At 43.9% G+C, this 21181-nt stretch overlaps 3 protein-coding genes across 7 annotated transcripts in view; 1 reads left to right on the forward strand and 2 right to left on the reverse strand.

The window, feature by feature from the left end:
• Positions 1-2314, reverse strand: part of ddx51 (DEAD (Asp-Glu-Ala-Asp) box polypeptide 51) — a 13241-nt gene extending 10927 nt beyond the window's left edge. Inside the window, exons 1-8 of one of the 3 annotated variants that reach the window (XM_027011345.2) lie at positions 2227-2314; positions 2049-2139; positions 1261-1625; positions 1000-1178; positions 727-877; positions 430-575; positions 201-272; positions 1-93 (exon numbers count right to left, since the gene is read on the reverse strand). The exon at positions 1-93 is cut by the window's left edge and continues 14 nt beyond it. In XM_027011345.2, the coding sequence (XP_026867146.2) occupies positions 1-93; positions 201-272; positions 430-575; positions 727-877; positions 1000-1178; positions 1261-1625; positions 2049-2071 (1029 nt within the window). In that variant the 5' untranslated portion in view covers positions 2072-2139; positions 2227-2314. Of the gene's footprint in view, positions 94-200; positions 273-429; positions 576-726; positions 878-999; positions 1179-1260; positions 1626-2048 lie in introns of all 3 variants that reach the window. The other 2 variants (XM_027011346.2, XM_035536531.1) reach the window with 2 other exon arrangements.
• Positions 2315-2397: 83 nt separating this feature from the next.
• On the forward strand, positions 2398-9514 carry zgc:154046 (uncharacterized protein LOC562075 homolog). Of its 3 annotated transcripts, none has more exons than XM_027011312.2 (14): positions 2398-2864; positions 4513-4791; positions 4879-4997; positions 5613-5666; positions 5758-5923; positions 6220-6394; positions 6492-6670; positions 6833-6933; positions 7284-7403; positions 7565-7687; positions 8043-8178; positions 8405-8467; positions 8603-8740; positions 8883-9514. In XM_027011312.2, the coding sequence occupies exons 1-14, from the start codon at positions 2838-2840 to the stop codon at positions 9126-9128; spliced, it is 1926 nt and encodes a 641-aa protein (XP_026867113.2). In that variant the 5' UTR covers positions 2398-2837; the 3' UTR covers positions 9129-9514. The 3 variants fall into 3 exon arrangements, with proteins under 3 accessions (XP_026867113.2, XP_026867114.2, XP_026867115.2); XM_027011313.2 differs by lacking the exon at positions 2398-2864 and adding an exon at positions 2905-2970; XM_027011314.2 differs by lacking the exons at positions 2398-2864; positions 4513-4791; positions 4879-4997 and adding an exon at positions 5003-5034.
• On the reverse strand, positions 9462-21106 carry adamts13 (ADAM metallopeptidase with thrombospondin type 1 motif, 13). Its single transcript, XM_027011310.2, has 29 exons — positions 20533-21106; positions 19617-19782; positions 19203-19336; positions 18991-19074; positions 18758-18882; positions 18513-18659; positions 18108-18242; positions 17622-17772; positions 17408-17512; positions 17122-17273; positions 16870-16933; positions 16314-16440; positions 16039-16187; positions 15183-15303; positions 14998-15078; positions 14713-14894; positions 14411-14561; positions 14158-14287; positions 13679-13858; positions 13159-13354; positions 12976-13084; positions 12708-12837; positions 12303-12491; positions 11751-11955; positions 11152-11527; positions 10731-10877; positions 10460-10639; positions 10186-10370; positions 9462-9951 (listed from the first exon to the last, which is right to left on the reverse strand). Exons 1-29 carry the CDS (start codon positions 20611-20613, stop codon positions 9778-9780), a joined length of 4356 nt encoding a protein of 1451 aa, XP_026867111.2. The 5' UTR covers positions 20614-21106; the 3' UTR covers positions 9462-9777.
• Between the last annotated feature and the right edge of the window lie 75 nt (positions 21107-21181).

The following is a 21181-nucleotide window of genomic DNA, read 5'->3' on the forward strand; positions in this document are numbered from 1 at the left end:
GCTTGCCTGCTCTGCCGAGAACGATTTCTGCCCCGCAGCCATGACCACCTTCAAGCTGGTTCTTTCAGCGTAGGAGCAGAAAACTCTATACACCTGTGGAGGAGAACCATACTGACAATCCACGAAAAACGGCAGAGGATGCCCAGCAGAGGGGCTCAGAGAGCAGATGCGGAAGGAGCTGTGTGGACAGCGGCAGGAACCTGCTGAGCGAGCTCTTTGGTGGGCAGCACCACCAGCGCGCGAACTTCACACACCACTCGCTCCAACAGCGCCTGTATTAAACACCCAAACAGAGACTCATTGGTAATGATTAACTACCACAGGGCCAATTATGGGCCAAAAAGCATAGACTAATTTGCACAACGCTAAATAAGCACCACTAGCTGTTACTATTGATATCCTGCTGATATTGAGTCTTGAGCATCTCACCTGTATGACAGGTATAACGAAGGCCAGCGTCTTTCCACTTCCTGTAGGAGCTGATACGCAGATATCCCGGGGCCTGTAGCCACCTGGTCCAATGAACAGCCCTGAATTCACGCTCTGCAAGATGGCGGGGATCACCTCAGCTTGAACTACATGGGGTAAAAACAATGAGGTGATATGAACTGAACAGGAAACAACATTCTAAACAAATACACTGCAAAAAGCTGTCATAACAGAAAGTTACAGCACATCTTTATTGTGCATTTAACATTAAATCAGCCTGTCTATATCTCCTCTAACCTGGGAACAAGTTCTGGATTCCTTTGTTCTCCAGCTGCTTTCTCAGCAGGGGGCAGATGCATGTCATTTCACTGAGAGGGACCAGGTTACTATTAATGTCTCTCTGAATCACATCCGGCTCAGCCAGCCACTTAGGCAGAAATCTCTGGAACTTCAGCGCAGGAGAGACAATTAGTTTTATACCACTATATAACAACAAACAAACTTAGACCTGCACCCACAACAGATGTGTCGGCTGCGATAATCTTAATTATGAATATAGATCATGAAAACCTTCTCTGCTTTCTTCATCTCAAATCCACCCAGGATGTGGAAGCTGCTGTCAGACGAACCCTGCCCAGACACCCTGTTTGACTGGTCAGGCTGAGCATCTGCGGTTTTGCCTTGTTTCACCCCACTGTTGCCCTCTGTCTTCTCCACAGCTTCAAGCGACTCTTCAGATGGATCATTACCTGAAGCCCAGTAAAATGAAATTTGGTTAACACGTCTGACAGGTGCATGCATGCATGTACACACAGACAGACACACACACACCTATATATTGTTCCTCTTCATTTGTAACAGTTTTCTTTTTGTCTTTTTTCTTTGTTTTCTTTGTTGCCTGGTCATTTGTAGGCGACCCTGAGAGTTCCGTAGGGACAGTCGTGTCTTCGACATCATCCAGACACTTGATGCCTTCTTTCCTGCTCTTCTTGTGTAGTTTTTTTTCTTTTTCTTGACATTGAAGTTTCCTTTTGCTCCTTACTAGGTCCCTCCGTCCTGCACTGGTGTCCTTGGCAGCGACTTCGACTGGCAAACTCTTCTGCTCTTTGGATTTGGCTCGTTTCTGGAGCTTGGCCAGCAGGGCTTGGGATCTTGACACACTGCTTGATGTACTTTCCTCCTCCTCACCCAGATATCTGAAAACAACAGAAAAACAGACAAGTGTGTTCCTGGGAACAGCAGGGCCACCTTGGATCAGGTCACTCTGGACCCCTTTCCTTAAGCTTTTTTGTTTTTTCACTTCTTCCGACACACCGAGTTACTCATGACGTCAATTAACAGGACTTCCTCGATATGAGATGGGCGTGTTACAGCAGTGAAATCATGACGTTGTGTAACGTGAGGAGTTTAGAGAAATGGGACTTCGAGCCACCGTAAAGAATCTTGGCAAATTAAGAAAATGTCATATCACGGGTCGACAATTAAAAAGATCGCATACAAGAGTATCCGTTACTGTTGGTATCAATTTATTTTAAGGACAACGTTGTTCAGAGCCAAAGAAGCTATGACTTAAGAAGTCTGCGATATTAAATTAGAGGTCGATTTTGAGGAGCACATACCGATTTATCATGAAAAGAGCCATTCCAGACAGCCAAGTCCTATCGAATCCGAACACACCCAAAAGTTTATAGTGCCTTATTCATGAACACACTGGCAACACAAAAACAAAGCTAATTACACCGGAGCAGCAAGAGTAAACAAATATGTTTGGATTAGATTTGAAATAAGGTTGACAACCTAATTTATTACAGACAAAAGTCAGCCATGTGGTAGAACCTGTACAACGTTGTTGACAGTCGCGTCGTTATGACATCGGACGAATGCTAATGACGTTGTAGTGAGACGACTTCTTCGAGTCGAAAAGACGCCAATGTGCAACTAGATGGCGCTGTTGGGCTCCTCGAGCAATGTGTTGAAGGACATATGGCTGCATCTCTATCACGCAGCATGTATGCCTACCGGTTTATCCGTATTTGAGTGTGTTCGGCAATATTTTTGTGGGCTTTTATACTGGTACTGCATGTAGTTAAGTGTTTATTATTTCACCAGGCTGCCGTTATGAACAGGAGGCTGCAGTATCGGTTGTATTCTTTCATTTGTTTTGGAGTATGAGCATAAACAAACTATTTACTTTTTTTGGTTTTGTGTATGCGTATGTGTTTAAAGACAAATAAAATATTTACATGCAAATATAAATCCTCTGGGAGATCATTCGCTCAGCTGTAGTGGATGGTCTTGTCCGAAGGAGGGCGGAGATGTTCGCAAGTGTGCCGCGACTTTTGTCCTTGGAGCGCAGAATGTCACGGGGGCGCTTTCGGCGCTTTCGGCAGACCCGTCGGGAGTGAATCATGCTGAGCGTCCTGGTCAGAGCGTCGGTGAGTGTTTATGTCTAACATTCGGGGGGGGAATGCAATAACCAAATGACTCGTATCCTGACCGGAGGACAGAGCGCACTCGCTGGCACAGACGGGTCTCGGATAGGTATATGTTGATATAGCATAACTGTGTAATCAAATGCTTTTAAAAATATGTATATCTCTTTAGTGACGAATACACTGCTCGTGATTCTGTGTGTCGTGTCTCTTAATTTAAAATCCCCCTTTTCCCTTGTTGCCTAGTAATGCAGCCACATGTAAAATCAAGTAATTTCCTCTATGCTTACAATATGCTATGTGAGGTCTGCAAACTTTGCTCTAACTACGCACGATGTCGCGCTGTTGGAGTGACCTTTCCAAACTAAGCTCAAGACGTTAAGGTATGCGGTTCTACAAAATATGTATTGTTAAGGTTAGTGCTCTCAAGTAGTGTCATAGTAGGTTGGTAGGGATATGGTCTTTTGCCCTTGAAATGGGTCCTGTTTTGACATCTAGCAGACTGCAAAAGCACAGTAGTGTTTGTGTGTGTTGAGACAGACAGACATAAGGACTTTGCTTGCACAGTTGATGTAGGTCCTCTGATGAAAAAGTCCTGTTTCTCTGGAAACCTTGTGTGTGTCATTGCAATTGTGAATGAATAGCTCTACATCTTTCACTACATTACACTGCAGTCACAGAAGGAAAGTGGTATAGTATTAGCCACCAAGAATTCCTTTGGTGCCAATATATCATTCTACAAATAAAACAGTGGCTAATATTATGCTTAAGTATAACACTTAAGTATATATATACCCCAGGATGATGCAGAGACCACATACCTTTTTGTAAAGATCCTCCATTAATCTCCTACAGATGAGACAAAAACATAAAAGACAAGAGATAAATAACCATTCAGATAATAACTGTGGTACTATAGCCTGCAATCACTCTACATATGCTACATGCACATTTTTTAACACAGCCACTAAAATAACTGGCACAAAAGGATCAGTTGTCACTCAGTTTTCCTCATGCATTATTGTAGCAGTGATCTACTTTATTGCTTGCAAGAGACGTAATCAGCTGTACATCGGAGAAACCATGAGAAGACTTGCTGATTTAAGTTCGTTGAACACCTTCGGACCGTCAGAATTAAGGATTTGTCATTTCCAGTGGCAAGGCATTGTAATGCTAATGCACATTGCATTAATGGCATATCTGCATTGTCAGATGTTGCTACAGCAGCAATGAAATAAATTTTATATATATATAATGTGTGTGTGTGTGTGTGTGTGTGTGTGTATTCCGCCGCTCACTGGATATTTTCTCTTTTTCGGACCATTCGCTGTAAACCCTAGATGGTTGTGCATGAAAATCCCAGCAGATCCCAGTTAATCCCAGTTTCTGAAATACTCAGACAAGCCTGTCTAGCACCCACAACCACTCCACGTTCAAGGTCACCTAAATCACCTTTCTTCCCCATTCCGAAGCTCGGTTTGAACTTCAGCAGGTTATCCTGACCATGTCTACATTAGGTATTGATTATATATTTGCATTAATGTATATTCATTAGGTGTACATAAAGTGGTGTGTGTGTGTGAGTGATATAGGCCCTAAGATATTGTTTACGCAAACATATTGGCATCAGAAGTTGCTTTTATGTTCACAGTCATGTACGGGTATGGCAATTCCCCCTCGCCTGTTGAGGCCTGTGGCACTGGTCTACATCTTGGAGAGGTCGACGACTCATCAGGAGGGCTTGCCCAAGATCCCGGTTCCGCCGCTTAAACAGACATGCGAGCGCTACTTGGCTGCACTCGAGCCACTCATAACCAGGGAGGAGTTGGCCCACACGCGCACGCTCATAGCGGAGTTTCTTCAGTCTGGTGGAGTAGGCGAAAGACTACAGAAAGGTCTGGAACGAAGAGCCCGCAAAACCGAGAACTGGGTGTGTAAATGTGTGGGTGCCCAAACGTGCAAGCCATATCTTTTGTCTTTCATCTAATTGCCATGCTTAAATGTTGTTTTGATACAGCTCTCTGACTGGTGGATGCAGTCAGCCTACCTGGATTCCCGTATGCCCATTCCCGTGTACACCAGCCCTGGGGTGGTATTACCTCAAATGCATTTCCAAGACCGGCAGGGACAGATGAGGTACACTCAGTGGTGAACAGAAGAGAAATAAATTCAGGTGTATAATATTTGACACACCATTAAGGCAATACAACTTTTTTTAATTTACTGCTTCTTGAAAAACAAACAAGCTCATAAGCTCTACTATACTATTGGAGAGGAAATGTATGGTATGTATGTTGATGTTGATATTGATATTTGGGGTTTTAAGTTGCATACTGACCTTTATACAGACTTCTGTTCACACTGCTATTTTAAGAACATTTCCCTGGCCATAGTAGATTTAACATGTTCTCTACCATCCGTAGTGTATGGACAAGTACCATAAACTTTTACTTCAGCTATGTTTCCCTTTTAGACTTGACCCCAAATCTATTCTTTCCCCATGTGCCTTCTCCCTTGGCCTATGTTTACACACAGGAAATGCATTGCAGCAAGTAAGGAGGCCAAATATTTAGCTTTATAGGTCCTTTGATGATGAATTTTACCACTTTGTTGGTTATTAGTATGCTTTGCAGTTGACTACAATTCCACAGTTTGGATATTAGCAAATTATTCTGTTACGATTTTAGACAACAGCTACTAATAGAATGCTGGGAAGTCACGTATACTTAACAGTATGCTCCATCTGTGCAGGTTTGCTGCCAAACTGATTGCTGGAGTTTTGGACTTCAAAAAAATGGTTGACAAGTGGGTCCTAATCTGTTGTTCGGGTTAATAACATCAGGTGGTTTTATACGATTACTGTACAGTTAAGTCATATGTACAACCCTTTTTGTAGTGAGACGTTGCCCGTTGAGTACCTTGGAGGAAAGCCGTTGTGTATGAACCAGTATTACCAGGTGCTGTCATCGTGCCGCATACCGGGCCCCAAGAAAGACATTGTGGTGAACTATGCAACTGGGAAGTCACCTTCAACACACATCACTGTGGTTCACAACTTTCAGGTAAGATACATGAGCATCTCAACCCTTCTATAACTTAGCACAGAGAGAATGCCAAGCAGAACATGGTGCAGTCAAGGTGAAATGTTTTATTCATCATATTGTCTTCTGCCACAACCGTTTGCCACAGTTTTATTTATTTATTTTTGAATATGGGACCAAAATGAATAATTAATTGCATTAAAAATGATTGTAAGCCTCCATTATAGTATTAATTATAGCACATATCTATTGTCCAATTGTTTGTCATTTACAACCTCTTCTCACTCTCTCTCTCTCTCTCTCTAACTCTCTCCAAGTTTTTTGTTCTGGATGTCTACAGCAGCAATGGCATGCCACTTACAGTGGATCAGATCTACGTGCAGCTGGAGAAGATCTGGAACTCGTCCCTGCAGACGAACAAGGAGCCCATTGGCATCCTCACCTCCAACCACCGCAACACCTGGGGCAAAGCCTACAACAACCTTATCAAGGGTGAGCAGCTCCACTTAGCTTGAGTTGCTGGCTGTGGCTTGACAGGTGAGACTGGTTGATGAAGATGTTGACGTTAACCTGTGCGCGTGTGTCTTAGACAAGACAAATAAGGACTCGGTGCGGACCATCCAGAAGAGCATCTTCCTGGTATGTCTGGATGCCCCAATGCCACGGGTGTCCGATGACCTCTATTACAGCAAGGTGGCTGCCCAGATGTTGCACGGTGGAGGGAGCCGTTGGAACAGTGGAAACCGTTGGTTTGATAAAACACTCCAGGTCAGTAGTAGAGCCCACCAACGGGCATGTTCATCGCGCTGTACATGCGCTTGGACACCGTGCTGCGTCATGAGTAATTTATGCCGTTTATCTGATGCGTCTTGCTGATCTGAAAACAGCTCCACATTATGTTGTTGGCCGTCTCTCTCCACTGCTCCACAGTTTATAGTGGGGGAGGATGGATCTTGTGGACTGACCTATGAACACGCGCCGGCTGAGGGACCTCCCATTGTGTTCCTAGTGGACCATGTGGTGGAGTATATGTAAGGGAGTGTCATTCGTAATGTTCGTTGTAATAGGCACGGTATATGCTTTCCAGACATGTCCATCTGCGAACACCAACCAGAAAAGCTCACGTGTTGCCTTTGTCAGTAATCATTGCGGTTTGCAGGACATAATTTCCTCCTGCGACACAGAGATGACTGAAAAACAACTCGCTCACAAAAATGTGCCAGATGTATGTTTACTACATACATTAGCTCCCATCCCCAGCTAGACCAGAGGGCTATGGCAGTTTCAAGCAAGCTAAGGGAGAGAAGGCCATATGTTCTAGGTGAAATGTGTATGCTAAATGTTCTTGCTAAATGGAATGTGCTCAACCTGTTTGCAAAAGGAAGAAAACGGAGTTTCGGCGAGCTCCCATGGTTCCCCTTCCCTTGCCGCAGAAACTGCGCTTCAACATAACACCTGAAGTCAAGAAGGACATTGAGAAAGCCAAGCAAAACATGAACATGTGAGAAGTCTAGTCCCTGTTGGGTTTCGGGTGAATATCTACAAAGTAGCGACACTAGTGGGTCCATGTAAGGCAGAGCTGAATCTTGTACTCTGCCATGCTGGAGCTGTCAACCCACTGGATGATTCGTGTGTTGTAATCAGAGTCCTTCTGTTCGGCAGAATGGTACCTGACCTCGACGTTCAAGTGTTTAACTTCTATCACTATGGGAAGAAATATCTCAAGTCCATTAAAACAAGTCCAGATGCCTTCATACAAATGGCCCTGCAGTTGGCCTACTACAGGTGTGTCAGAACTCAGGTTGATGTTTAAAAATATTAGCAGTTCTCATGCAACTTGATATGTTGACTAAATAGGTTATGAAAACTGGCAACGTGTAGTAATAGATGAGCCTGGTCTTGCATGGGTGATAAAGCAGGTTTTGGGTTTTACATATTTACAGTTGTACGTGCTAGGAACCAATTATCATGACCTCGTTTAGTTAATTGTAATTGCTTACTAGTAACTTCTATTTATAATTAACAAAGTTATCCTTTTGGGTCAAGTGTTGCTTTAAGAAACTCCACAACTAGCGACCTTTCTGAAAGTGGCAAGCTAGCTTGTGTTGGCTCCTTCCCGTCGTGTTTTTCTTCCACGCAGGATGTACCAGACGTGCTGTCCAACCTATGAGAGTGCCTCCCTGCGTATGTTTAAACTGGGCAGGACGGAGGCCATACGCTCAACTTCTACCGAGTCGCACCGATTTGTACAGGCCATGGATGACGTGTCCAAACAGGTCAGACAGAGTTCTGTACAATTTAGACATGAGAGTAATGGCTGAAATGTGCATAGTCTTAGTAGATACTACTGTTATGTTCATGATATTAAAAGCGTTTCCCATACTGAGACAAATTATGCTACAGTACTTCTAGCATAGGTTGCATAATCATTTGCATTAGATTGTTTTAGGATCTGCACATAGTTTCCAATGTGTCATTTATACATAACTCATTTGTTGGCAGGATACAGAGAAGCTGGCTCTATTGCAGGAGGCCATCAAAGCCCATCGAGCTTACACACACATGGTGGGAGTCTTATGATAGACACAGTATCTTCATGAATACAATGTGTTCCTGCTGCAGACAGACCAGGAATTATGGAAAGGTGCAGGGGAAATTACAGCCCTCTTTTCCTGTTAATGCGATCCATCCACTCCCCAGGCCATCCATGGGCAGACTGTAGACAGGCATCTGCTGGGCCTAAGGATGCAGGCTATTGAAGATCTGACTTCTCTCCCTGAGATCTTCATGGATACGTCCTACGCTGTGGCCATGCACTTCAACCTCTTCACTAGCCAAGCAAGTGCTTCCTCATCTCTTTTATTCAGTGTTAGTCCCATTAGCTGTTTGACTGTAGTATTCCTTATAATTAATGTCTGATCCTAAAAATGTTGAACACATGACAAGGAAGTCAGAGTAGTGCAATCATGCCTTTTTCCAGGTGGGATCAAAGACGGATTGCGTGATGTGTATCGGGCCCATGGTGCCAGACGGCTATGGGATCTGCTACAACCCAATGGGCGACCACATCAATTTCGCCGTGACGGCCTTCAATAGCTGCGAAGAAACCAACGCCGCTCGGCTATCGCGATTCCTGAAGGAGGCGCTGCTCGATCTGAAGTCTCTTGTGGAGCAGACGCTCAAGCCCAGCCCAACAGGACCTGAGGAGCAGCCCGATAGGACCTGAAGAAAAGGTCATCAGGCTTGAGGATGGGACCTCACCTGATGGGGGAGCCATTTGCTGTAGCTGCAGTGTGTCGTTATGCCCTACGTGAATGAACAAGAACAGATAGCTCGCCCTCATTTCTGTTGAGAAGTTGCTATGACTTGACTTTCAGTTTACATACCATTTTCAGTGTGAATTTCTAGAGTCTATGGCACTCTGATCTCCTTTATTAACGTTGCAAAGTTATTCATGATGTTCCCTGTTGATATTAGTTCTGCTTACATGATGTTGCTGTTTCCTGGTTTCTGTCTGAAGGTTTGCTATAGGGTGATTTTCATATCACAAACGCATTACTGTGAGTATATCTATTGTTTGTATTTCAGATAAATATACTTGTGGTTACAGTACATATCAGCTGTGGGATCTACAAACTTGTATTTACAAGATGCGAAAGGAAAATAAGTTCAGATTTCATGTAAATACAAAAAATAATAATTGTAAGGAATTTCACCCATCTTTGCTAATAACGAATTATCAGGGGTAATTTGGATTATGAGCATTATGGGATAATGAGAATAAGATTTTGTTTATGTATTTATGCTCATCTTGGCATGCACTCGCTTATTGCTAGCATTTTAGTGAAGCAGTCTATTCCTTTAAACGGCTGAGGCTAAATTAATTTAGGTTCCCCAGGCTTAACATAGAAATATTCCGCCCTGAATGATCCTTTCATGTGCTTGTATTCGCCCTGGAATTCTACTTCTGCCCTACTCCCTGTGGACATCCACAAGAAGAGCTGTGTCCCTCTGAAGACTTTGGTTTTCACAGCATCCACATCCCGAATCTGGAAAAGGGGAAAAACAGGCATGGCCAACACCAATTCTTCATAAACATCAGTAATGTCCTCCTCCTTGTGTCTTGCTAGTGGCTTCCTGCTTCCCAGTAAATACATGTTTACCTCCACTCCATTTAAAGCACTTCAATCTAAATAGTTAAGAACTACATATCCAAGAAGTACAAAACACATGGGAATGAATTATGCATATTAAGACTGAAGAAGGGCCATAGAATCTCTCACCAGCACGTATGTGGAGTCTGGAGAGGTTGTATTGAGCACAGACAGGGCTCTGATCTGTATTCTCAGGGCAGGCGGAGCATCAATGAACACTCGACAAGACTGAGTACTGGAATTGGACGAGGATGCCGAACTCCTGACCGAGTTCTCAATCAGACCCGATGGAGAGAACAGCTGAACGTCACAATCTGGAGGACGGGGGCAGTACAGGGTTCCTCGGCTCAACTCGGTCTTAGCTCAGCTCAGAGTTTTGTGAAAAACAAATTATTGGACTGACCTTCGCGATGGCTTTCTTTCGGATTCTTTGTGCTCTGATAGGACAGCACCACTCCGCTGCCAGGCGTGAGGCGGCTTTGCCGCACCAATAGGACGTTAGAGCGAGATGTCACCAACTTTCCTGCCACTTTTTCACAAAATCGCCTCAAAGATAGCCTTTCATAAAGGGCAAGACTCTCCTCTAAACACACACACACAAACATACAGATATTACTTAAATTGTTAATCCCCAGTCCTGTACATTTGGAAATTATTGTCATCTGGACACTCACTGTGCCTGCAGTTAAGAGAGCTTGACTTGATTTTGATTTGGATGACCTCATCAAGAGGACGTCCAATAGCAATGAAACATCTTCTCTCCGTGACGTTCCGTAGGTCAATGGTTCCCACATCCTTGAGGAAGAGTTCCCCACACAAACCTGGAGCAAAATGACAACAGTCGCTATCTTACTCATCACAAAGATCTGACCTCTTCTCCCATATATTCTTCACCTACCAATCCATTTCTCCATCCACTCTTTTTCAACAGCATGGGTATCCATAATGATAGTCTAAGAACACTCATAATGACATCTATAGGATATTATATATGTATCCATGACATGGACTTCTGCTACATTAAACTAGATTGAATCCTACACTTTCCAATGCAAATTTTATCATGTCATTCATGCCATTATACTGCAACCCAACTGCTCAAGGAGGGCTGTGTTGGTGGCGCCGTGGTGCTTTCCACCACTGTTGCTGTATGTGGCTCTGTGGGTAAAACACCACCAATCCTTCCACTCATCTCAGTTCTTTCAGCAGGTGCCAATGCGGCCTTCTTTCCCAGATCCAGGAGCCTCCTCTTCTGCTTGCTCCAGGGTGCCGGTGCCGGTGCCTGGGTAGGAGGGTGGCCCGGCCCCTGGGTGGGACTGGAGGATAAGGAGCACTCGGAGCGATGGCAAGCCTGGATGGTGATGGGTTTGGGAAGGTGGGCACATAGGAGAAGGCTGACAGGTAGCAGGCTGGACGGGCCAAGGCATGAGACTGTTCGAGACTGGATCCCATAGCCACATGACATCGAACACTACAGGACAGAGGGGGAGATATTATACTGGAAGACTCTGAAGAGGCTGGATGAGATTTAAGAAAAAACACTGACCGTAACAGTCAAATTAGCATAAGACAAGGGAATTTTGAGATATGTCGTCAAGCCCAAGCAAACTGCTTTGCAAAACCAAAGTCTCCTTTTGACCTGAGAACTGTGGGTTGCGCGGAGAGTCTGGATTCTCCGTGTGGTGGTGATGTACCTCGTTCCACTCCTCTACAGCCCAGTAGAAGGAGCAGGCCTGAGTGAAGCAGGGTACCCTGAGAGGAGGCTTCCTAGTTGCCTCGCAACTCTCCCCCCCAACCTCTCGCTCCTCCCTGCCATCGAAGCGCACACACCAGACCCTCCTCGTCGCCACGCCCAGACCGCAAGACACCGAACAGGGAGATTGATCTCCCACCTGCCACCTGTACTGGTAAAAAAAACTAAATAAAAATGTGCTGTATTCACAAAACAAAGTGTTCTCATCATACAGTTCAACTACCAAAATAGAACCAGTCAGTGTGTTTTCCATCGTTGAACACACCTGACTCAGCTGATGAAGACTACATAAGTTATACGCATGTTGGAGCAGGAAAACTTTGTGCTCCAGACTGAAATATCCAAAATGTACAGTGCAATTTGGCCTGGTTTATTTTTGTGAAATGTTTGCTTCTAAAGTATGATACTGTAGAAAAATTACCTCACATTTTGAGAAGACATTTCCTTTTAAATGCACCGTGCACTAGTTTATGCGAGTTACACATTTGTTCACCTTGTAGGACAGGCGTCAGTGTTACACACCACCACCTCCAGAGGCCTCGGTGCAGCCAGACAGTCAGAGTCGGCTAGCACCACCTCCCTGGTCCCCTCTCCCTCTGCAGCCTGCTGAGCGCAGTAGAGCACCCTCCTTGCTACACCACCTCCACAAGACACACTGCACCCACCCTGCATATATCGCCACCTAGTGGACATGGATAAACACGGTGAAAGTGAGTGCTGAATAGCGATGTCACACAATTACCTTCTGCTTGTGTGTGTTTTTATTTTTCCCTCACAAAATGTGGTCACTAAATATGCATTATACACTGGCTATTAATAGACATCTACAGATGTGCACAATTTTGAACATAGAAAAAAATTATAAACACCAGTGTTATATTGGTTGGGGTACACGCACATAACAGGGCATGGTGATTGGGCACAGCGCTGCGTATATGGCTCAGGCTTGCTGAAGCGGTCACAGAGGAACTCTGGGACATCCAAACGTGACTGGTGATCCACACATGAGAACCATATCTGCTGTGTGCCTGCCCCCCCCCACAAACACACACCCCCCCCCAGTAATGAATGAATAGTACCATAGAATACATGCTTGCAATGTGTGTCAGAAGGCATTAGGTAATATGATGATATATTCATTAACAGCATTCAATATGTTTGTATACCATTCCCACAAGTCTTAGTGCAGTGGCCAATCACAGGACTCCACACATACACTGAATCCGCTTTAGATCGGGGCATTAGAGGAAGTAACAGGCCATGGTTCTTCTGAGCCTGAAACACATGTCACATGTCTTTCCTTTATAGTATTTTATACTTTTTTTTTGTTTGTTTGGACCATACCATACCTCTCCGTGTGTCTCCCAGCCTATAGGGCATACATCCACCACACAGCGCACATACTCAGGCGGGCTGGGTTGGGGGCAGAGGGCGTTGTCGACCTTGGTATTGGCTCCACGGTGGAAGCGAATGCAAGATACTGTTCTGCGGGCCTCACCTGGCCCACACACTGCAGAACACTCCTCGGGCTCCGAGACTCGCCACCTGCAACACAAACACAAATTCATATGTGTGTGTACACCACCACATACACATCACCTCACTACAGTGACCACTTCATAAGCGTTAGTTTAAGCCCAACATTCACTTAGCATCGCTTGAATTGTCAGATAAACAACAGATGTTTTTCATGTTTTGAAGACAATGTTTAACATGCTTTAAACTGATCCAAAACTTTTACTTATTTCCTGGTTCCAGGTAGCCACAAATTATTTGGTAAGCCTGAAGCTAGATCCTATTCGTCCTTTAATTCCAAACCCGAGATACTGACATGTGTATAGAGAGAACACTTTTAAAAAACTCAGTTACCTCGCAGGACAAAGCTGGGTGTTGCAGGCCTCTGTTACTGGAGGTTTAGTCACTTGAGGGCAATCGAAATCCTGCAGCAGCATCGTTTCTGCCCCCTGCTTCTGCATGCAGGTCACAGAGCGCACCCGCTCCCCCACACCACAGGGGGCGCTGCAGGAACCAAACTCACCGACCACCCAGCTGCAAAGTAAAGAAGCATACGCATACCTGGATGTAAATTGTAGGTACACATGAATGTGTTTTTTGCTTATTTTTACTGGTAAATAGAATTCACTGAAATGTCATTTTGGCAGACCCTCATATCCAGAGCATCTTACGACTAACTCGTTTCTACATCTAACGAGATTTTTTAAACATTTTTAGCAATGATGCACAAGTTAGTATTTAACCGTTTTACTCTAATATTCAGCTTTTAACAAAACTGCCACTTTATGAGACAAACATATCTTATACATATGGGCATCGTGAGGCGTGGGCACCTGGCTGGGCAATCAGGCAGCCAGCAGGGCTGTGGAACCCTTGGGCTTGGAGGAGCTGAACCACAGAGCTGCTCCTCCAGGTGCTCCTGTGTCCCCACATCGACACACACCTGACTAACCCACTGGACCCCTTCAGACAGATCCCACAGAACAAACACATCCACAGTCAAGGGGAAGCATTATGAGCATTATGGCACTCAGTGATACTCTCGCACTCTCCCTTTCCCCTGTTTGTTTGCTTGTTTGTTTTTACCTGAGCCACAGGTAACAGAACAGGGTGATATGACATTGGCCCACTGGCCCTTGATGACTTCTTCCAATGGAATGCTCTCAGGCACATAATACTCATAGGTAATGTTTGGACTTGTGATGTCTCCATACTCCTTCCCATATTTTATATATACCTAAGAAAACAAGTGACCAAAATCCTTACAGTACTGTATTTTGGCCGTAAATCATGTCTCTGGAGCTATAACAAACTATCTTCTTAATGACTAAACAAATGTTTAGTGCTTCGGCATTAAGCATATAGCTACTGGCAGATGGGCCGCTCACCCGTATGTGGATCTTGTCTGTGATTGGTCCTGACAGGGTGAGGTCCTCTTGGTGAGGCAGGAGCTCGGACGTGAGGTAGAGGCGGTAAATCACACGACTTTCTTCCAGCGGCGAGGGCTGCGTGGTGTTTAGTGCCATGTCCCCATTTCCAGCCACCACATATTCATCATTTACCAGCACCGCTGCAACGAAGACAAATATGGAATCCTTGAACAACTTCACCTGAATTCAGGGGCCGTAGTGGTAGAACACCTTGGTGTTTTAACAGCTACTCCCCAGACTCACCCAGATGTGTGAAAAGTGGGTTCCAGTTAGTCACACGAACCCGAGAGGCATTCACCGGCAGTACGAGGAAAGTCACATACTCTTAAAAAGAAAGAGCAACAGAAAGGATTAAAGTATAAAGTTGAAAATATAGTGTTCACAGGAAGAAACAATAGCTGGGCATGTGCAGAACAAATACACAGTACCTTTGGTGTCTCCACCTGTGTAGGTCCCAGAGATATGTTGGCAGGTGGAGCCATTTCCACCACAAACGCCACACACATCCTCCATCTTCCCAGAGTTCAACACTCCATCACAACCAAACAGCTAAGAAAACAACACAAGGCGTTTCAAAGCATCAGGTATTTGGCAGCTTCTTAATTTAAAAAATATGAAGATTGCTAATATTAAATGAAAATGTAATATTACAGTGTGCAAAGAGTCAAGAGTCTTTTTACTCTCATTCCAGCTATATACAAGTATACAGTGAAATGAAATTCTTTCAGGATTTTTCCAGGACCATGGTGCAACACAGTAGAGCACAAGTGTAAACAACAATAAATATTAAATATGATATGATATAATAACATATAGGGTAACACCGACCTGAACACAGAACTTAGTAAAGGGAGTGGATGAACAACAGACCTTAGGAGATGTCGGAGTAAGATGGTGTGAGTGTAAGTGAGTGTGTGTGTGTGTGTGTGTGTGAACACTTGATGGCGTGTCAGGTCAGTCTCTGCGAGCTGAGGAGTCCATTGGCATGGGGGAAGAAACTGCTAACTACTACTACTACTACTACTAATAATAATAATAATAATAATAATATTAATATCATTTATAGAACATTTCAGTTTAGTCTAAAAAGTATTAGTCAAAAAGTATTTTACACACACACAAAGTTTAGATGATAGAAAAGTTAGTGAAGCACAATTAGTCTTAATTAATCTGGATTTTTCCTACACTGGTAGTCAAATCAGCATTTTCAGATTCTTTAATGGATGCTCCTCAGGGATTTTGATGATGTGCTATATCACACACAGAGTCCTTACCTGACCTTACCTGGCACTTTCCACTGAGGCAAGCAGTCACTGAGCCGGCAGGTACAGGGTTGTCGGGTTCGCACCGCGTCCCATCAACAAACTGGGCCCCGCGGCTCACCAAGAAGTCCTCCTGACTGGAGCGACATGTCAGCTTACACTGAGCATCACCTGAGTGGCACATACCAAGAGACAAAGAAACAGGGGTGTGGGGATGGATAATTCTTTTCTTCTGCACAGTAGCCAAAATGAATGTTATTTTGTTAAAATTATATTTTATTTCATTGTCCACCTGACCTGAAGTGAAACCAATTGCAGGTATCCAGGAGTAGACAGAGGCTGAATAGGGAGAGACTGAGAGGGATTGGTGGTCTGTATCTGAGCACTGCTGGGCCATGAACTCAAGCTGGTTGGACTTGCATGACTAAGACAAGGTCAAAGGTTCACAGGGTCATCAGAAACAACTGCCAAGCATACATTGACTGGACTGAACGAGTTTGAAACAAAGGTCTTGGCTCACATACAGATTACAGAATTCCAAGTTTTCAAATGAGGGAGTTCTTGCTAAACAGTAAGAGAGAAGCAAGCAAAGTCATTAACTACAATTTGATTATCAGCACTAGATTTCCTAACTAGACCATCAAATCAAATTGAAGAATCCGAACAAACATACAAAAACAAATAAACAACTCTAAACTTGAAACAGTGCACTTACTGTTCTAGCAGTGATTCTTTTGCTATGGAAGGAAATCCCCGAACAGCAATGTAACAGAATACATTTGCCTGATGTAGTTGTCACTTGGATAAGATGAACTATAGAGGCCTAATGTAAACATGACCGGTGGAACCGTACCTGTCGATGACAAAGTTCAGCCTCGGTGTCCTCTCCGACACACTCTCTCCCTCCAAACGCTGGCCTACAAACAAACACACATATGGTTAAAGAATGATAAAGGTAACAGAGGCTGTATGATGGCTGCATAATTCATGAAGCACTTGCTAATGATACAATAAATAATCACATTTTTTACCTTAGGGACAATAAAGCTGAATAGAGAGATATACACTTCACATATCATACAATTACAATCAACTATACACACACCTGGGGTTGTTGCACGCTCTCTTACGGAAAGTGACCCCGCCTCCACAGGTACGTGAGCAGGGGGAGAAGGTGGACCAGGCTGACCAGGAGCCATGGACCACCATAGAGGAGCTCAGCTTGGATGGAGACACACATTGGCCCTTCAAGCACCACTGGGTGACGAGACAGGGATTACATGTACAGGAAACGCCCACTTAAGTATCTGCCTGTAAAAACACACTCTGCCTATGAGGCTGAATGAGAACACGCCCCGACTGAAAGAGATCTCCGTCCGTCTGGCTAATACCTGGTTCGGCCCACACTCGGTACCGTCCAGTAGCGGCACAAGCAGTCGGGTGCATGAGCTGCCGTCGCCAGGGATGATATGGCAAGACAGGGCACGACAGGTTGCCTGGAGACATCATTCATAAAGGCTATAAACCAACAAAAAAAATGAAAAGACCTGAAAGACAGCATTTAATATTGAGACGTGACTCATGCCATCTGTAGGGTGGTGATACCATGTCGTTGCTAGCAAAAGAGCAGGCAGTGGCTGTGCTGCCAAACGCGATGCGACACTGATCATCCACGCCGTAATACAGGCCTGGCTTCCACCCCTGCAGCGAGCCTCCCAGCTCCGGAACATTCTTCACACATTCGGCCTTACCTGCACTACAGAGTAGGTCATATATTTGGAATAGTTTTCTAGACTAGATATACTCATAACTGATGTTCATTTACAGTTTTGTAGCACAGCCACACTATTTTTGATATACAAGCTAAAGTTTTATGTTCGTTCTTATGAATGTATGTGTGTATGACCGATAGCAGTGTGTCTCATTCCAGTCCACAAAGCCCACTGGCAGTCCTATAGTTTTGCTCTGTCCATGTTCCCAACACATTAGGTTAGAGCACAAATGTAGAACCATCTGAAAGGCCGTGAGGATGGAGCTACAGAGCACATATCATGCATGGAGCACTCAAGTAAGTGAGTGTAGGTAGACTACCTGTAGAAGTTAAGGAGCTGGGCTTTGCTGCACTGGGACCATGTGAGATCCACACTGTTGTAACCGCCATCGGATGCCATTATAAACCCACCACTGCTGCAGGTGTTACCAATGCCATCGTGATTTATGCCAAAACTAGAATAAAAGGTCACATTGTTGGAAAAGGTTCTGATGTCTCAGAATTTAAAAAAGGTATTCCATTACATCAGTAGTTCATTTGGCTTGAGCTCAGCTCAGATCAATGTGGTTATGACTAAGATCAGCTAAGATCAGTTTAATTAAATCCAGATTTTGTTATAATATAATTAATTTCAATAGATAGATGAGAGCCAATATCTTGTGTTAGATTTGAATTGATTTTCTGTCTGAATCTATGCATAATTAAAACACACCACAGCTTCTCACCTGTGTCCAATCTCATGTGCAATGGTGATTCCAAGGTCAAAACCTGTATCTTCTGTAATTACACAGTTCCATTGGCTAGAACAGACTCCGCCCAACTGGGTCACACCCCTCACCAGTTTATTTCCACTGGGCAGTACCAGATCAAACCTTGACAAGAATGAGATGGAAGGGACTAAGTACAATACACAGTCACAAAATTTCATTTCTAAAATTAACTATACAGTAGAATCCTATGGGGTTCATACCTTGTAATATACAGTAGTAAATCTGCATGCAGTGGGTTGATATCAGTTGGGGGGTTGACCTTATGACCCCACTCACAAACACTCCTTAGAGAGGAGGTAATGTTGTCAGAGATGTGAATCTCTGGCTGTGAATGAAAGACCTCTTGCTGTGGTTGTCATGCTACACAGTTGGACACTATAACGCAGTTATTCAGTTATGTGCAGACAGCCTGTACTGGAGCTGTGCTTCTTACCTCCGGCTCAGTAAGAATGATCATGCGGACGAGGTGAACTCTCATGTTCGCTCCCAGGGTGACGTCTCTTAACAGCTCTGAAGCCTGCCGAGGGCAAAGAGACAGTCCAAGCTAAAACACCCACATTTGGATCCACCTGTTGTCAAAGTGCTGTCAAGCATGCATGCACAAGCACCACAGCAGTGTATGATTGTGCTAGAACACACACTTACAATGTTCAGATTGGTGAGGATGTATCTCTCGGTGTCCTGTTTGTGAACCTTGTAGACATCAGGGCCAACCACCACCAGCAGCTCTAAATGAGTGAGCTGAGCCCCAGTAAGTGCTCTCCGTAACCTATGATGACCTAAGAGAGAATACAGCTCATATAATAACATTCCATCATAAAAACCTGACTCAATAATGTTTATCATGACATTGTTATGCTTTATTTAAAGTATACAGAATACGTCAGAGCAAGCAACATCTCATGTACATTTATATCATTGTATTTGTATAATTGTAAATGCCATTATTTAGGGCTGGTGAGTTTTGTCTTTAATTATCAGCACACAGATCTGGATCAAGAAAGCACATATAATTGGTCTTTTTGGTCATTTTTCTACTGGAGTACAGCGGTCACTCACTATGTGACTGTCTCGGGCGTGGCCCAACAGGTGAGGGGCGGTACCACACCAGGTGTGGTAGACCTGGGGGTCTGTCTACGCTGCTTCTCAAGTGGTCTGAATGGATTTGGAGCAGTGGACGAATATGTAGCTTTCTCTGTCCTGAATAGAAGAGGATCAGGCCTTGCTGTGGAGAAGGAGAGAGAACGTAACCTAATGACTAGTTGACCAGCCCAGCAGCAAGCCAATCGACCAACCAGTCAACCAGCAACCTTAAACTGTGCATGAAATTTGGATAATGACACTTCAAAATAATAAATATACAGGAAAATATATATATCACAAGATTAAAAACATCTTACAAGTTTTCCATGGCACATGGAGATAAGAGTTCTACTGTTGTCTGGCTTCAGTAGGTGAAGTAGCTCACAGCACATATTTTCCCTCCTATTTATTTCACCAAGTGTGGAATTAAAGGTAGTCTCCAGCATGGACAGACAGGACAGGGACTGCTCTTTCCTGTCCTGGCCCAGCTTAAAGAGCTTCCCCTGGGCTTGAAATAAGCACTGCCGTGGCCCGTTGTGGGTTTTGCCCCTAGAGCAATTCACCCACACTAGCTCAAACTCAGGCACTAAGGAGAGCATGGTAGAAGCTAGCATTAAATGCACATACCCATTATAACTATTGATTTATGTACATACTTTACTACATCTTTAGTCAGCCTTACCCAAAGTCAATGAACCTGTGTCCGAATAATAAAATATATCTTGAGGTGTCAGTGACTGCAAAAAATCCTAAAGTTAAAATAGGATACATAATAGGCAGCATTTAAATCTAACAGAAACTTGTAAAGTGCTGAAATCTGAGGTCAGTGTTTTTCAAATATGTTATGACTTTTGTAAAATCCCTTCTCAGCAAACTTAAATTACCCACTTACCTTTTCAAGGGAAAACTGAGAGGTCAGCAAAGCCTTGTCCACCATAAGTGAAGTCAGAAAGAGTAACAAAAGAGCTGCCATGTTATCGAAATTTGCAAGAAAGTACCTTCTCGACCGTGTGTGGGTCTGGTAGACTGCAGCTAGACTAGTGCCGTGATAAGGGGCCACAGTTTCGGCTACACCGATTTAAAATAAGCTTTTCTTAGTTGAAACCTAGGCACAGGTTTAGGAATTAGAAATTGGAAAACTGGTCAGGGACTGTAGAAATCCCCTAGCAAATTTAGATTGATAAATGACCAGCACTGTTGACATAATGGTTTGAGTAAGAGGGGAGAATAATACTGCAAAATGCGATTGGTTCTTAGCTGATAAGACATGTCCAACAGATGAGCCAGTGGTATAGATTGAAAACTGAAAGAGGTCATGACGTTTTTCCACAGTATGATGTACCTTACGTTACCCTCCCTTACGATACAATACACTTCAAATTTGACAAACACTGAACATAATAGTTCTTAAAAAATATTTTCGAGTTATTTATTTGTAGCAATGCACTGAACTATTAATTTTAACTCAAATCAAATGTTGTCCGGTGATAATATTTACATGCGTAGCATATGTCGCACTTACTTTCTTCGGACTTTTACTT

This window comes from Electrophorus electricus, chromosome 18 (assembly GCF_013358815.1).
Source record: "Electrophorus electricus isolate fEleEle1 chromosome 18, fEleEle1.pri, whole genome shotgun sequence".
NCBI lineage: Eukaryota > Metazoa > Chordata > Actinopteri > Gymnotiformes > Gymnotidae > Electrophorus > Electrophorus electricus.